Source organism: Watersipora subatra, chromosome 2 (assembly GCF_963576615.1).
Source record: "Watersipora subatra chromosome 2, tzWatSuba1.1, whole genome shotgun sequence".
In the NCBI taxonomy this organism is placed as follows: domain Eukaryota; kingdom Metazoa; phylum Bryozoa; class Gymnolaemata; order Cheilostomatida; family Watersiporidae; genus Watersipora; species Watersipora subatra.
In genome coordinates this window covers 10,532,938-10,548,868 of record NC_088709.1, presented here as the reverse complement: position 1 = coordinate 10,548,868, position 15,931 = coordinate 10,532,938, and the positions used below count along the sequence as shown (strand labels likewise).

Genomic DNA, 15,931 nt, shown 5'->3' with positions numbered 1-15,931 from the left:
AATTTTCTGATATGACTTCAAATACCATCGTTCAGTAACACCAAATAAGGCGATCATATTAGATCTATTAAGAAACTTTAATCTATTTAAGAAACTTTCATCATATGTCTCCAGAGCCTCACTAGTCTCCTAGGCAACTGCACCCCTGTGTGGTGTGACACAATGTAATATGAGAAACATCAAACTTATAAACATGCAGCCCATTTGTAGAGCAATGAGTCATGTGACATAGTCAAATGAGTTTGTCTTTCCACATGTGCAACCCTTGAGAGTTACAAAATTTATTGTGGTTATATAAATAAGAAAGTTTTCTCTTACATCAGCTTAGAAAGTGTCAGTCAAGGTGACTCATATGATTCAAGCACTTTTTGGCAAAGCCCATGGATACCATTGATACAGTCCATGTAAAAGCAGGACCAACATTTGGCAGAGAGCATTGGTGGATTAAAATTCATTCCTTCTTGTGAAACAGATCCCATGCGCCTGATCGATGAAAGGGGCTGTCTATTGACATCACATGATACGTCACATGATATGAAACATAATGTCTCATGCTATATCACTTAATATGTCATGTGATAGACTATGTAATGTGTCATGTGTCGCATAATATGCGACATGTTGTCACATTATATGTCACGTTATATGTCACAGGATATGTCACATGTTATAGTACTTGATATACCATGTGATATGTCACGTGACATGTCACATTTAACATGATATATATCATGTTATATGTCAGATGATATGTCACGTCATGTCAGATGACATGTAACATGATATGTAACACGATATGTCATGCGGTATGTCACGTGTTACAAGGTATGAACCATTGTTTAATCCTAAACAAATGTAATATTTACAATTTAACTAGTATTTTGTACGACTTCGGAAGTCACGTGTTCAAAATTATTTCATACAGTAATCATACAGGTAATCATGAGTTGAGTTTGACCTTATATGTACATCAACCAATCAATACCCAACAGTAGCAAAATATACAGATATAAATTAAATATGACATTTCCAGTCTTGTTAACAATTTTTTACCATGTGTAAAAAGGTTTGTTCTATTAATGACATCATTTAGTTACACAAGCTTTATAATTTGTAAAGTTAGTCAGCAGTACAAAAATACAAGTAAACTGTTGAAAAGGTTATATTAATAACTAGTTCATAGAGGCCTGAATACGAACATACCACACTCATACTGCTCATATCCACACAGAGACCATTGGTGAGATAGGCATTGTATATTTCATAGGAAGTGCACACGCGTGCGCACAGACCAACACACAACACCCCAACACTCACACCAACACTGATCAAAATGCAAAAAAAGAAGATTGACAAGGAAGAATTTTAACCTGAAATAAGTTTGACAATTCCCAGAATTCCAAAGATATTCTTGCTAACAGCTGCTGCCGGAATGTCCACTGCTGACCCTAAAATTACATTACACACTGACATAGAACTGAAAGAAAGAACTATAATTACATCATCTAGATACTAAAAAGGCACTAAGCACTACCTCATCATGGACTTGTTTTACAGAAAACAAATAAGGAAGATATATCTGTAAAATAATCAATATTGTTGGTTGCGAACTTAAAAACTAACATATGAAAACAAACAAAAATCAAGTTTTTGGATAAAAATGAATGCACCTGTACTACCATGATATTGGCAAAGATGTACAATTAAACATACACTAAATGAAAGTATCATCCAAATAGACGCGTGAATTCCTTCAAGACTACACAGTAACTGTTCACTGGTGAGAGGTCAGTCAACACCTTCAGTAGTCTATTAGTGAGGTCTGACAAAATTGTGCTATTTGTAGAACGGATGACAGCAAAGGCAAAAATGTTTCACCAAATAGAGCAATTTTTCAAGCCAGACAAGACCTTCCTATTAACTTTTCAAGTACCAGTTTCACACACAGTATGTTTCTATCAAGCAAGATAAAATGACACAGCATGAGATTGCAAACGACTTTTAAATAATTACATGGATTATGAGTGGTTTGTGAGTGGCAAGTTTGTTTGAGAAGTCAACATTCTTGTTTCTGTGCACGATTTGATTTAGAGGAACTAATGGTGTTTTTAGCAGGGTTGAAAAAAATCATGATTTTTTTTTAAAAACCGGCTTTTTCATTTAAATCAGATTTTTTTTATTTAAATCGGATTTTTTTGAAAACATCAATTACCAGCTTTTTTCATAACCACTAACATAATATCATTTTATTGAAGTGTGCCACATGAAAATATTAGCAACATAACAAAACAACTTTGCATCACTTTAATTTATTAAAAGTTGTTTTTTATTTCAATTTTGACCAAGTTGTGCAGTTCATATTCACAGTAGACCCACTATAAGTCCAATTTTTGGGGATTGTTCTGATAAAAACATGATATTTTAGGATGATTTAAATCACAGCCTTTGACATGGAAAAAATCAAAAAACCATCAAACATGATTTTTTTAGGATGAATTAAATCATGATTTAAATCAATGATTTTAATAGACCAACCCTGGCTTTAGGGAGCCCAATGTATCAGTCATGTAGTATGCTTGAGATACGCATGTAGAGGACTGGCAGGGAAGAAGTTGAAAGAGAATATTATGGCAATCAGCTGGTGCTAAAGCTAAAACTTCGCGCAGATAATTTTGTAATTATCTAAACAAGGTTTGCAATAATTCAAAAATTTAAAATGTTAACTGACATAACTTTTTGTACTTTGCCAGGACTGGTAAAAGTCAACAGGAAAAACCTTTGAACGAACAGAGAAGCACAAAATGAGATTCCAAGGTTAAAAGTAAGGCAAACCTTCGACAATGCTGAGTTCTCTCGAGACCCTATCAATGATGAGTGTCTGGGTGGCTTCTGTCGGCTGCAGATGGAAATGGTCACTACTGATGAATCTACATACAAAATATTCAGAAAAAATAACACAAAACAGAGCAACCTATAAAGCTTTGCAAAATGCTACGTAAATAGCAAGAGAAGAAAAGTAACAATCAATATATATGCTGATATACAATGAGTACTTCTGTTATATCGATGTCTTCCACAACGGGAATTAAACAGAAACCAACTTATATAGTTTACGTTTCTGGGAGACATAAATATAGTAAGTTTAGTGTGGCTGCACATTCAGTACCAAGCTTTTTATGCAAAAGAGTTTTTCTTCTAACTCTATGAAATCAAACTGAATAACAGTATTAAAATAATAGCGTAATCAGTGTACATCCTCAGCTTGTTTTGTTCAACACTCGGGGTAAAGCTTAGAGTACCATTGAACTGAGAGACTAGAAGGAATGAGATAAATGGTCATTCATCCGTCTGCACTTTCAAGATGGCGTATGGGAATATCTCAGTTTTCACTCAATCATAACATGAAAAAGTTAGCTAAAAACACAAGTGAATAACCCATGCGGAATACCAGTGCTTAGGTACTCCACAACATCTAGTGAAAGGGGTACAACAACAGCGACAAGAGAACGACTAGCACAATATGAAAACCACCAAAGTAAATAATTATTGGCTTCATTCAAATCATGAAAACCTCAGAATTAAAAATTTTATATGAGCAATTAGTTCTACATGTAGATCATTTTATCCACACTCTTGCTCGCTGTCTTTAGTAGGCTATGTCAGGTCTACAGGATCATCTTATGTTACAGACAAAAACAATCCCAGGTTGTGAGTTACCTATTCAGCATCAAACGCAATACTTTCAACTGTATTGGCCCAATTTTAAGATAAAACATGATCCTTAATTTCTAGAAGCTCAAATAGTACTAAAATAGTTTTACCTAACCAACTTGAGATAAGTAAAAGATGATCTATTTCAACTCTCTAGTTGTGTTAACACTGAATTATTTGATGTATTGGGTGTTGTTTGCTGGAGGCCTGACTGCTTATACACATGTGTATATATACGCACACGCATATATATATAATATATATATGTGTGTAAAATGTATATATATTGTATATTTACATACAATATATATATTTATTTATATATATATTTATATATATACATATATTTATATATACATTTATATGTAGATATAAATGTATGTAAATATGTGAAAAAATGTTTATCTAGTCACTGCAAATCTGAATCGTACAACCGTGCTCGTCAGGTAATTCACCACTTGTCCCCTGATGACTGTGGTTGCATGAAACAGATTTGCAGTGACATTTGATAGAAAACTTTACCCTTATCCATGTAATTTTTCTATGTAGATATTCTTTTTCGGAGCTGAGTTCTCTTTAGGTCTACTAATACTGCATGTGTGTGTGTGTATTTATACATGTATATAAATGCATGTATATATAATATATTCAGAAATATTAATAAACTATATAATGATTCAGAAAAGAGTACAAATTAAATTACCTGACTTTAAGAATGAGTCTGTATTATTCAACCAGAAAAAATGAATGGAAAAAAAGTTTTCAGAAACCATAGTCTATCACAATTACTAAAAGTAATATAGTTACGATGTTTGAATCATTGTCACTGTCTGTTTGCTGTCTTGTTACTGTATGTCTATCTGGCTTTGAATTAGCACTTGACTTACATGTACCTTCCGGGGCTTCTAATTAAATTTGCAGATTTCAAATTTTAAAATTTCTTGTCTTTAGAATAACACAACATATTAGTACTAACAAAGAGTATTACTAAAATTAAAAAGCAAATGCACTGCACGGTTTTGATATCGCGATTGATACAATTTTCAAAGTATTGATATCTCTAATCAGGTAAGTGTCTCAAGCGTTAGCAGGTGATACAACGCTAAGCACTTGTTTATCATGTCATCTTCAAATTTCAAGGATGAATCGTCAGTACACACACACACACACATGGATAGGTGTAGTTAGCAACGCTTCTATTATAAAGAAAATACTTTTGATCCTGGCAACTAGCATTGAAATTCCTTAAAATGGACATCTATCGTAGCATGCACTCCTCTATTTTAGCATCATTGCTCTCAAGGCTGTTTTTCCTCAGTGTGAGGTTTTTGCTTAAAATTAGCTGCTTTTACAAAAGTTGTAACTTTACTAAGCTAGCATACTCTATTAAACCTATCAAGCTGTTGCTGTAAGGAGAATCGAGGCTACAAATTTCAAAATTTTTGGACCTAAATCTCTTGCAACCGCCTTTGCGTTTATATTTCCATCTGCTGCTCAAATAGTCATGCTTTTGCTAAGCTTTTAGACTATCAACAACCTCCACGCTGCTTATAAAACTGTCCAAAATGTGCTCTGCAGACTCTAGATTTCATGTAAACTAGTCATAAAACAAGAACAAGTAGTAGTTGTGATTCGCTTGTTAAAACTAAACTCGTAGTTACACTAACCTCATGAGAAAGTGAGGCGCAAATAACAAAATTCAAAAGCACTATAATAATTCAATTAAATTTTAATCTTATATCATTTTATTAATTACTAGTTGAATAATATACTTTATATAGCACAACATTTAAGGGCATAGCTAGATGTGTAATTAAGTTTTTTGAATTTGATGTTTTTGTAGTCTCTATATAACCGGCAAGTGATACACTGAAAATAATGTTAACCTAGAAAATACATGTTTCTAACGGTGAAAAATTACAGCACTGTGTATTTTTGATTGATGGATTGTTGCAATCACTATATGTCAGCATTGTGAACTATGTATCGGTAGCAATACTTATAATTGATTGTAACGTTTTGGTGCACAAAGCTTTTCTTAATCAATTGATATCATTAACTGCTTTTTCTCCAGCCTAACACAGGGGTCTCAACTACTCGGATTTAATCCGAATTGGTCGGATTTGAAGTTCAAAAGCAGTCACTCGGACGGATTTTGTCCAATAAAGGTTTATGCTCGGATTCCTTGCAATCTGCTAAGATTTTTCAACCACTTACTCGGATTTTCTTGTTTACATTTCTTATCAGCTTAATCCCTGTGTTAAAAGAGATAGAAATTCATTAAAAATTTTATTTAAAGAAGTTTAATTAATTAGCAAGATGTCTTTGTCTTTGACAAAGAAAGAGAAATTTTTATTTGAATCGCTAAATTTTATAGCCTAACTTCTGTAACTGATAAAGGGTGAATCATGAAGGTTTAATCATAATATACCCGTATGATACGAATGTGGGTAACTCGTTGTTGAATCGATCGTTATATATAGTAATAATCACACATTTCAAATGAAATCTTACGTCTTTGGCATACGCTAAATGCTCATTTTTTATGATCGCAAGCTAAAGCTAGTCTGAGAAATACATGCAGCAGAATTAATGCTCAACGTAAGATGAAATCTATCATGCGTAACATGCATGTTATCTACAAAGCAACTTAGTGTGCAGAAAAATGGCTGCTGCTTCTCCCTTAGCGGTCAGCAGCGATAGTGAAGAAGAGGTTGTTGTTGAGGCTGCCCCACCATCTAAAAAACCTAAGAAGCTTGCTGGCAGCAAAGCATCTGCCAATTTACTTGCTGAGCTCAATGAAAGTTGTCCAAACACGTTTAAAAAGCACTCTGAATATGAACTGTGTTGTTTGGAATGCCGATCAGTTATTAACATTCAAAGAGGGGGAGCCAAAGATGCTAGGAAACATACCAATACAACCAAACATATCAAGGCAGTGGAACGAAATAAAAAGCAGAGTTCTTTGGATATGTATGGCTTGAAAAACAAAGAAGATAACAATGTAATAGAATCCGAGGTCATGCTAATTCAGATGCTTACCATGAAGAATGTCAGCTTTGTTGCTTGTGCTGAGGTTGCTAGGTAGGTACAACATAGTTTAACTGAGAGTAGTTAGTAAGCACTCTTACATGACAGTGATTCTTTCCTCACGAGTTGTATATAGTCTAGGTAGCTTATTATTTTTCATAATATATTTTCTTTTTCACTTGTAGTATTGATGGAATATTATTCTAACAATAATAGACTACATACTGTACATTGTTATACATTTTACAGGGGATTAAAATCTGTATGCTCTGACAGCAAGATAGCCAAGTCAATGATGTGTAGAGCTACTAAAGTGGCACAAATCACAAAGTGCATTGGAAATTATTATAATACTCAGGTCATTGCAGAGCTGAAGCTTAAGCCTTTTACTCTTATGATCGACGAAAGCAATGATTCTAGTGAAAAGGTATTAGCAATTCTGGCATCCTTATATGATGAACCTACCAAGACAAATTCCACAAGGTTTGTTCAGCTGGTCAAATGCTCAGATGCCTCTGCTAATGGCATATTCAAGCTCGTGGACTCATTCTTCAAAACTCATGGTGTGATAATATGGACTAATGTTGTTGCCTTCCAGAGCGACAATTGCAATGTGATGAAAAGCAAACACAAAGGTGTGATAAGACTCATTAGAGACCAAAATCCAAATGTGGTAGACATGGGTTGTATTTGTCATCTCTGCAATCTCTGTGTTAAAAAGGCCAGTCAAGCTCTACCATTTTCCGTAGACGACCTTTTGGTAGATATTCATTACCACTTTGACAACAGCATGCCCAGAACAGAAGAGCTGAAAAGCTATTTTGCAGCATACCCAGATCTTGAATATAAGAAGATGCTAAAGCATTGTTCTACTCGCTGGTTGTCAATAAGGCCCTGTCTAGAACGGCTGCTGGTATTCTATGAACCCATAATGAAGTACTTCATAGATTGTAAGGAGGCCGAGAAGCGAGGAAAGGCAAAGAATATAAAAGAGATCCTCACTGACTCAGTGACAAAGCCACTGCTGTTCTTTTTGAGTGATACGCTGAAAACTGTTGACAAGTACAATGTACTCTTCCAGAATGAGCAGTTTATACTTGATAGAGGTTATGAGGCAACCCTGTCTCTGATCAAGGACTTACTGGGTCGCATTCTCCCTCCAGAAAAGATTCGACCGTATCTGCGACATGATCTCTCCCAGATTGATTTGAGTAGTTTCCTAGAACCATCAGAGTTTGCCATCAGTACTGATTGTAGGATAGAATTGGAACGTATCTATGATGAAGACACCGAGACCGAACACAAGGTACTAAATTACTGCAAGGATTGGATACTTGCATTTTTTACCAAGCTCCGAACCACCTTTCCAGTTGACCTACTAAAAGCCTTCAGTGTCCTCAACCTACAAACCATTTCTGAGAATCGCAATGTCATTAAACTATTTATTGATCTGTGTAAGCTGAAAGGAGCACCAGTGCCAGAAGACCTTAAAACACAGCTGAGGATGATGCTTTGTGATGAGTTTGATACAGCCAAGGATTGTATACCGTTTTGGATTCACATGGCAGAGAAGTATCCAGCTGTGCAGTTAGCCATGAGCTATATTCTAGCTTTTCCCAATAGCAACGCAGGTACTGAAAGGCTATTTAGTCTATTAAAGGCTGTACACACACCAGTACGCAATAGTCTTGCTATAGAGACAATAAATGCGATCCTACAAATGAAGGTCAACAAACGATCTCCAGCCACGGAAATTGACAATAAAGATGAATTGTTGAAACGTTGCAAAAAAGCTACAATGGACTATAACAGATTGCACAGTTCCTAAATTTCTTTGCCTGTATAGCGATTGTTCTTATTGTTCATACGTCATTAAGTGCTACATCCCACTCACTTTCTGTTCTTCATCAAGTTGAAAGCCCTCATACCAATAAAGCTTTTGAACTCGGGTAAGAAGTTCCTTACCAAAGAAATGTGAAGTATTTGCTTGGATTTTTTCTGGACAGGCTGAGACCCCTGCCTAACACCTGATAACTTCATTTAACAGGTAATTACACAATAATTACTTAAGGTTAGTAGTAAGTGAATCGGAGCACTGTACAGATGCACGAGAAAAACGGCTCTAGTAGCAAGTATGTTATCTAGTGGACGTTTATGATGTCCTATACAGTCTAGAATTTAAAAGCGTCTTAGTGAAGTGGATTCATAATAGTAAGAAATTTTGAACACTTCCTAAACATTTTGCCCGTGTTTTAACCACCCTATATATCTGATGGTATCATTGTACTCAGACCTGCCAACCCGAGAGTGGGGCAATGCGTGAGATTTAATTTTGGGGCAATTGATGTATCAATGACAGCATATATAAAATTTAGGAAATTGGGGCAAAATTCTCACGCATTTCCATTTTTTCTTTGGGGTGATTGCGTGAGTCTCACGCCCAATGCGTGAGAGTTGGCAGGTATGATTGTACTATTCTGATGTTGGATCACCATATTATAGCGATACGAATGTGCAGCTTATGTAACTTACGTATTTAGGTAAGTATCTCGGCACAACATTAAACATGTAAACTTACAATCTCATGGTGTCGTACACCATTGTAGCCACAGACATATTTGCGGTTCAACAATGCTACTATCTCAATGAAATATTACAATTTCGATTATTCTTCCTGGTAGATAGCCAACATCTTGGCGCTTTTTTGAGCGCTACTTGCACTTGCTCACCATACACTAACGATTCACGAAGTCAACGTACGTGATTAAATTTTGGACTAAGCACTCAGAAGTTTGTCAATGTTATGTAGTAATGAAGCCTGTGCGGCGAGGAAAACCTTTGTAAGACTCAACTTATTATATTTGAAGCGATTTTCAAAAGAGCAAAGAGAGAGCAACTATAAGTAGCTTAGGCGTAAGCAAAGTAACGAGACTTCCTAATCTGACGAATGCACGCACCACATTGTACGTTTTAAGCCCACACCGCATGAAAGGCAAGACTGGCTCTGGATTTTGAAATTAGTTATGTAAGATACTTGTAACTTGTTATATTTTTGTTACCTAGCTAGGCAATTTACCTTTAGCTTTGCTATTTACTTCGCAAAGCTAGGCTTTCGCGATTGTTATGAGAGCTTGAAATCTTGGTTGTTAATCTAAAATGCAATTACCTTTTTTGGTGGCTGTGATGCGGCTCGGGTGTCAAACTCTTCATTGGCACGGTAGAGATTTAAAGATTGTAGCTTCTCCTATCATTAGGACTAGAAATTGTGGCTTTTTAATCAAGAAAAATTTTGGCCCTTCGGAAGATGACATTTCTGTGTTATTCCTTTTTGCTAGTCAATGTTCGTCTGCTTGTTTTGCAACACTGTTTTCTTATTTAATATTTTAATGATCTGTACAGAAGAGTGCAGCAGGTCTATGTTTAATTTTATATATTGTTCATTATGTTCCTGTATATCATATCCTATACGACAAAATTAGTATGAATGGTATCAAGCTTATAAAATTTTGAAGCGACGAAAGTTATTTGAGACGTTTCTTCTCGGAAAGGTTTGAGATGATGAATTTAGCTCTCAAGTGTTCACACTTTTGTACTGTAATTCTTTTTTTATTTTTTGTCCACGCAAGGATGTGTACCAACCAACACGATATTGGAACAATAATAGTTTCCAATCATGAACTGCAACGTTGATTATGTTGTGATTTGTTGACTACCTGTAAGCTGGATCGAAAGGCTTTCTCAATTAGCTAAGCTATGAAACATGATGGAGTTACAAGTTAAGCTGTTGAAAGGCCTATTATGTTTTTAGTTTAACATAAAGATATAATTCCTTAACTCTTTTCAGCATGAGCTATGCAAATGCTATAGGCTAATCAATGTGGATTTTATTTATTCATATATATACGATGTTGTTATAAGAAGTGGTTATGATACACGTTCAGATTTCAACATACAAAGATAATCCATTCTAATATTTTTTCTTACTCTTATTTTCTCTTCGATATCTACAAGATGGCTTGAAACATCAAAATTGTTTGATTTGCTATGACCTGAAATGATTTGCTCTTTTCCAAAGATTTTTGCTCATGTTTTCCTATACTCTCTGGCTTTAATTTCAAGTTTTGTTTTACCTTTATTATTACTAATGCCACTCGCACTAGTCTTGTTAGGTGAGTTTCATGATTTTGGAGAAAAGAAAGTATGCAACACTGTTTAATGTTATCCGAACATTTAGTTTAATGCTATTAGTGGAATGACACTATTAAAAGGATAATTGCATGCTTATATCGTTATCACAGGTTTTGCATATGTGTCAACATATTTTGCAAGTTGAAACGCTAAATTAACTACTTCTGAATAATATCTTTTAAAGTCTTCCTATTCAAGCATAATGTTACCTAGGAAAGTTGCATGTTAATAAACATTAAAAGTTAGTAATGAAACAAGTTAAATAATGAAGCGAAACATTGCGTGTTGACATGTAAAAATATAATTAATCACAAATACCGTACCACCTCTAATTGAGCGCCATGCCGCTCTATTTTTCAACCCTTTCTCTATAGTGGAGGTCAATTAGAGGCGGCGTTCAAATAGAGGCTGGCGGTTTATTTTTGAAATGGCTCAGAATTTTGGGAAAATTAACAGCCCTTTTATGGGCGAAGCAAACATCACCTATACTTTGCGTTTTTTGGTGGAGCGATATTGAACCTTTTGGATGCAATAAATCTGCTAACTTACCTCCAACTTGTCAGAGATCTAACAGATATGCATTGAGAAACCGAAAAATATCTCTACCAGTTAATATCTATTGCTTGCAATTGACCTGCGATAATATTTTAGCCTGTGTCCTTCTTTGCAATTTGTTAGCGCTTTCAATTTTCATTTCATTCCAAATTTGAAAACATACTTTTATTTTATATCTGTATTTACAGCCATATGGCATAAAAACCATTGCACTCATTGATATGTTTGCTACAGTTCGCAGACAAAACTAGCTTTTTATATGCAGTAGAAGAGGAGTTACGAGCGTCGATCAATTGTCGGAATACACTTTCGATGGAACGAACATCTTCTAGTTGTCTAATACCTTCCACAATGTCTTCTGACCTTAACTCTTCTTCTGCACTGCTAAACTAGTTGATATTAGGGTCCGAACAATTTTTTTGGCGAAGCAACTTTTACGCACTGCATTTAGCACAAGTGCAACATGTAAAGGTTTTGCTCGCTAAATGTAACCTTTGGCCCAAACTTTGCAAACAGTTTTTTAGACAAGTTTGACCGAAGTTTGACCGCGTTAGACAAGGAACCACTATTAGCCTGAAACAGTTAGTAATTATTTCTATGGTGTTGCTTTCAAAGTTTCAACAAAAAAAGCAAAAAGCTTTGGAGTCGGACAACGAGAAAATTGGTTGTTATTGATGTAAACGATTCATTATTAATTAATACGCTTTTGTGGACACTTTTCCACTGATCACTTGATATTATGGGTTCATAAAGATCAAAGATAGTCAAAGTGGCGGTCAAATAGAGGTGGCGTTCAAATAGAGAGTGGCGCTTTATTTTTCGACCCTTCTCTCAAAGTGGTGGTCAAATAGAGGTGGCGTTCAAATAGAGGTTTTATGGCATTTTGATTTATGAAACCACTATGCTTCAAGAAATAGTTTGCGTCATATGTCAAAAATTACATCAAGTTTGCAGTCAAACATTCGCTCGAATCTTAAATTTATTAAAATTAGCATCATACGGTGATTGTAAACAGAATATACTCTATAATGTGAATTTTAAATTACTGAACTTTTGCTTGTAGTTTAATATCAAAGTATGATGCTCTCCGTATATCTCCTGACCTATTTGTAACATTTGATATCCTTAAAATGGTCATTCTTCAGGCCAAATACATGCAAAGCTGGCTAAATCTGCTTCGCTATCATAATCCAGGATGTAAAGGTTAACATGCTACATGTAGGCTCATTAAAAATCTACTTTTCATGGTGTTGTACCACAAAATACGAATGCAGAGTACGTCTGCTTGGAATTATTTTACCCATTGGTTAATATTTTGCTGATAAGTTTTGAGAACATAAGCCACTATTTATAAATTTGGAATAGGTTAGGAACGTTCAACTGATACGTAAATGTTAAAAAATGAAATAGTTGACCTTGGTCTTTATAAAATTATAAAGAAGTTGTTCTAGTCATAGCTGAGACCAGCTATCAGCATATCAATAGTAAAAAAAAAGTTAGCTAGTCAGAGATATAAATGTTCAGATATGAGTTACTATAAGTTTTCTCAAATTTTAATTGACCAAAATTTGGTCTTTCACCAGCCTAAACATAGCTGTAACTCATGGTTCTCATACAGTAATTTTAACTGCAACCATTTTGCCAGAGGTCCTACTGCAACTGCTGTTTGCAAAGATGAGTGGGAAGGTAGTGTCGGGCAACAAGCAATGGCCTCATGCTCCAGAGGCTATGCTTCGGGGTCGACTCGTATACACAGTGAAGTTCTACGGCGAACAGGAAGTGCAACAGGCTAAGGGTACAGAGCCAATAAAAGAAGCTGTGCGAAAAATGAAGGTAAGATTTTGACCTAATTTGATTTTTGTTTACTCGTGTTATTTGAAAACAGTTTACAAGAGCTCTTGGTCAGAATAGGTAAATGACTCGTGTTACAAGGGTAATGGTTCGAACAAGACAGTGACTCATATGTTTAAAGGGTAGTTTGTAGGCAAGTCTTTGATAATTACATTATGTGACATCCCATATTATGGGTCATGTTGTTAGCAAATCAAAACTGTTGTCCTATTATATTTGTACAACTAGCTTGTTTTCCTTATTTTTACTGGCACGATGAAGGTTTGAGAATTTAGCCATAGCTTCTACCCAATTTTCATCATGTGTCATAATTACAGAAAATGTACTCCTTTCTTTGTTGGAAAATTAAAAATCTCATTTACAACATTGTTACTGATTGTGAATTTAATCAATAGCCATGAATTATATATTAAATTAATTCTCATTTTGTCCCGATTTCAAATATGTAAACCAAATAGCTGTAAAATTATGTTTTTAAATGATTTGGTAGTCTAAATTCTGAACTTTTAATTTTTTTAATGGTTGAAGATAAAATTTCCCTTTTATTATCTCATTTCAAGTCATATAGTACAGATATAGGCTATGACTTAAAATAAGGCAAATAAAAATGTATGTGTTGTGATCATAGCAGTACAGATTATTATCTTGTTACCTTCAACCATTAAAAATGAAATGTTCAAAATTTAGCCTACGTAATCATTCAAAAACAATTCTACAGCTGTATGGCTTGCAAATTTGAAAACAGGGCAAATTGAGGATCAATTTAATATATAATTTATGAATATTGACTAAACTCACTATTTGTAACATTGCTGTAAATGAGAATTTTAGTTTTTCAACAAGAGGGTCCAGTTTATTCGCACACCACTGTACATTAGCTTAGCTTGGCCTGAGAGTTGGCTCTGTGCTCTTATCATTTCAAAACTTAAAATATTGGTTTTGAGATGCTGAAAATAAGGAAGACACTAACTTATACTATTTTGTCATTGGTTGGTTCATCTTCCACTAACTTATACTATTTTATCATTGGTTGGTTCATCTTCCACTAACTTATACTATTTTATCATTGGTTGGTTCATCCTCCACTAACTTATACTATTTTATCATTGGTTGGTTCATCCTCCACTAACTTATACTATTTTATCATTGGTCGGTTCATCTTCCACTAACTTATACTATTTTATCATTGGTCGGTTCATCTTCCACTAACTTATACTATTTTATTATTGGTTGGTTCATCCTCCACTAACTTATACTATTTTATCATTGGTTGGTTCATCCTCCACTAACTTATACTATTTTATCATTGGTCGGTTCATCTTCCACTAACTTATACTATTTTATCATTGGTTGGTTCATCTTCCACTAACTTATACTATTTTATCATTGGTTGGTTCATCTTCCACTAACTTATACTATTTTATCATTGGTTGGTTCATCCTCCACTAACTTATACTATTTTATTATTGGTTGGTTCATCTTAAGTCTTTCCACAGTCTACTATGAGTTGCCGATGTTCATAGAACTATGTTGGTTGCGTAAGTTTTAAATGCTAGTGGAATTGATTCCCTCAGTGGAATAGCCCGAACTGCCAGTCAGAATATTGAGCTTTAGTATCTGTTTGACATTCTGTTTGAAATTAGCCTTGTTTATCAATGAGTCATAAACTGAGGTTTGCTGTTGGTAGTAGGCAAGTAGAGTCATGGTATGAACTAGTTCCTGTTTTTTGAGGTCAAGTTGGAGTGTTTGACATTTGACCAAAGGAATCGTTTATCATTGAATGTTATGACATGGTATCGGTTTGTTAGTACCCTAACGATACAGCAGGTAATAACAATGTCTATCCTCATGATGGATGTATCTGTTTCCCACTTCAAAACTAAACCGCGGAATAATTGTGTACAAATTTACGAGTGTCAACGCTGCAGCTGATACAGCAATGTGTGACAAAAGGGTTTTACTGCTTAATATTTGCAGCAAAAATGATTCTCTGATTGCTGACAATTATGTTTTAAAATGTAATTTTAAACATATAAGAAATATTTAATTTTATTAATAAATCTCACTTTGTCATAGTGTGTATATTAGTTAGTCTGCATAGGCTTTATAAACTTACACATCTTTGGCCGATCTCACCAAAACTTCACACACATATGCTCCACTCCTTCCGTCAGGTCACTAGAAATATTTGGTTCCGAAGCTAAGCTCCATCTGGTTCCTGTGAACCAGCCTCTTGAACACCCACCCGCAGTTTATCTGATTGAAAATTAAGGAAATTCACCGTGTCACTAGCCTTGCTACTAGTTTATGATAAAATAATTAATGTAAACCAGTCCAAGGTACAAAATTATTGAGAAATAAAAGGTGTATATTCACAACATACAATCTTATAAAAGCTTCATCTCAACAATTGGTCTGGATAAATGTCAACAGCATTTTGTTTTACTCGCGCTTTCCACCTTCACAATCCTTTCACATTTTTCAGTACGCATCTTATATTGCCTCCAGTGAGGTCTGACCTTTTTTATGATCTTTAGAGCATATCAACGTAACAGTTATCGTTACAGCGTCACCATAATTTAAACAAATATTCTGA

At 34.7% G+C, this 15,931-nt stretch overlaps 3 protein-coding genes across 4 annotated transcripts in view; 2 read left to right on the top strand and 1 right to left on the bottom strand.

The window, feature by feature from the left end:
• The window catches only part of LOC137388916 (uncharacterized), a 111,491-nt gene extending 103,201 nt beyond the window's left edge, over positions 1-8,290 (top strand). The window contains exon 12 of the transcript XR_010978044.1: positions 8,279-8,290. The gene's annotated coding sequence lies outside the window, so the exon portion shown is untranslated. The remainder of the gene's footprint in view (positions 1-8,278) is intronic.
• LOC137388915 (phosphatidylinositol-3-phosphatase SAC1-like) overlaps positions 1-9,475 on the bottom strand; it is a 31,138-nt gene extending 21,663 nt beyond the window's left edge. For both annotated transcript variants that reach the window (XM_068075412.1, XM_068075413.1), the window contains exons 1-3: positions 9,320-9,475; positions 2,833-2,927; positions 1,371-1,448 (exon numbers count right to left, since the gene is read on the bottom strand). In XM_068075412.1, coding sequence (XP_067931513.1) covers positions 1,371-1,448; positions 2,833-2,927; positions 9,320-9,357 — 211 coding nt within the window. In that variant the 5' untranslated portion in view covers positions 9,358-9,475. The remainder of the gene's footprint in view (positions 1-1,370; positions 1,449-2,832; positions 2,928-9,319) is intronic.
• Positions 9,476-9,653: 178 nt separating this feature from the next.
• Positions 9,654-15,931, top strand: part of LOC137386887 (PTB domain-containing engulfment adapter protein 1-like) — a 16,084-nt gene continuing 9,806 nt past the window's right edge. The window contains exons 1-2 of the mRNA XM_068073080.1: positions 9,654-9,766; positions 13,130-13,317. Of these exons, the coding sequence (XP_067929181.1) occupies positions 13,159-13,317 (159 nt within the window). The 5' untranslated portion in view covers positions 9,654-9,766; positions 13,130-13,158. The remainder of the gene's footprint in view (positions 9,767-13,129; positions 13,318-15,931) is intronic.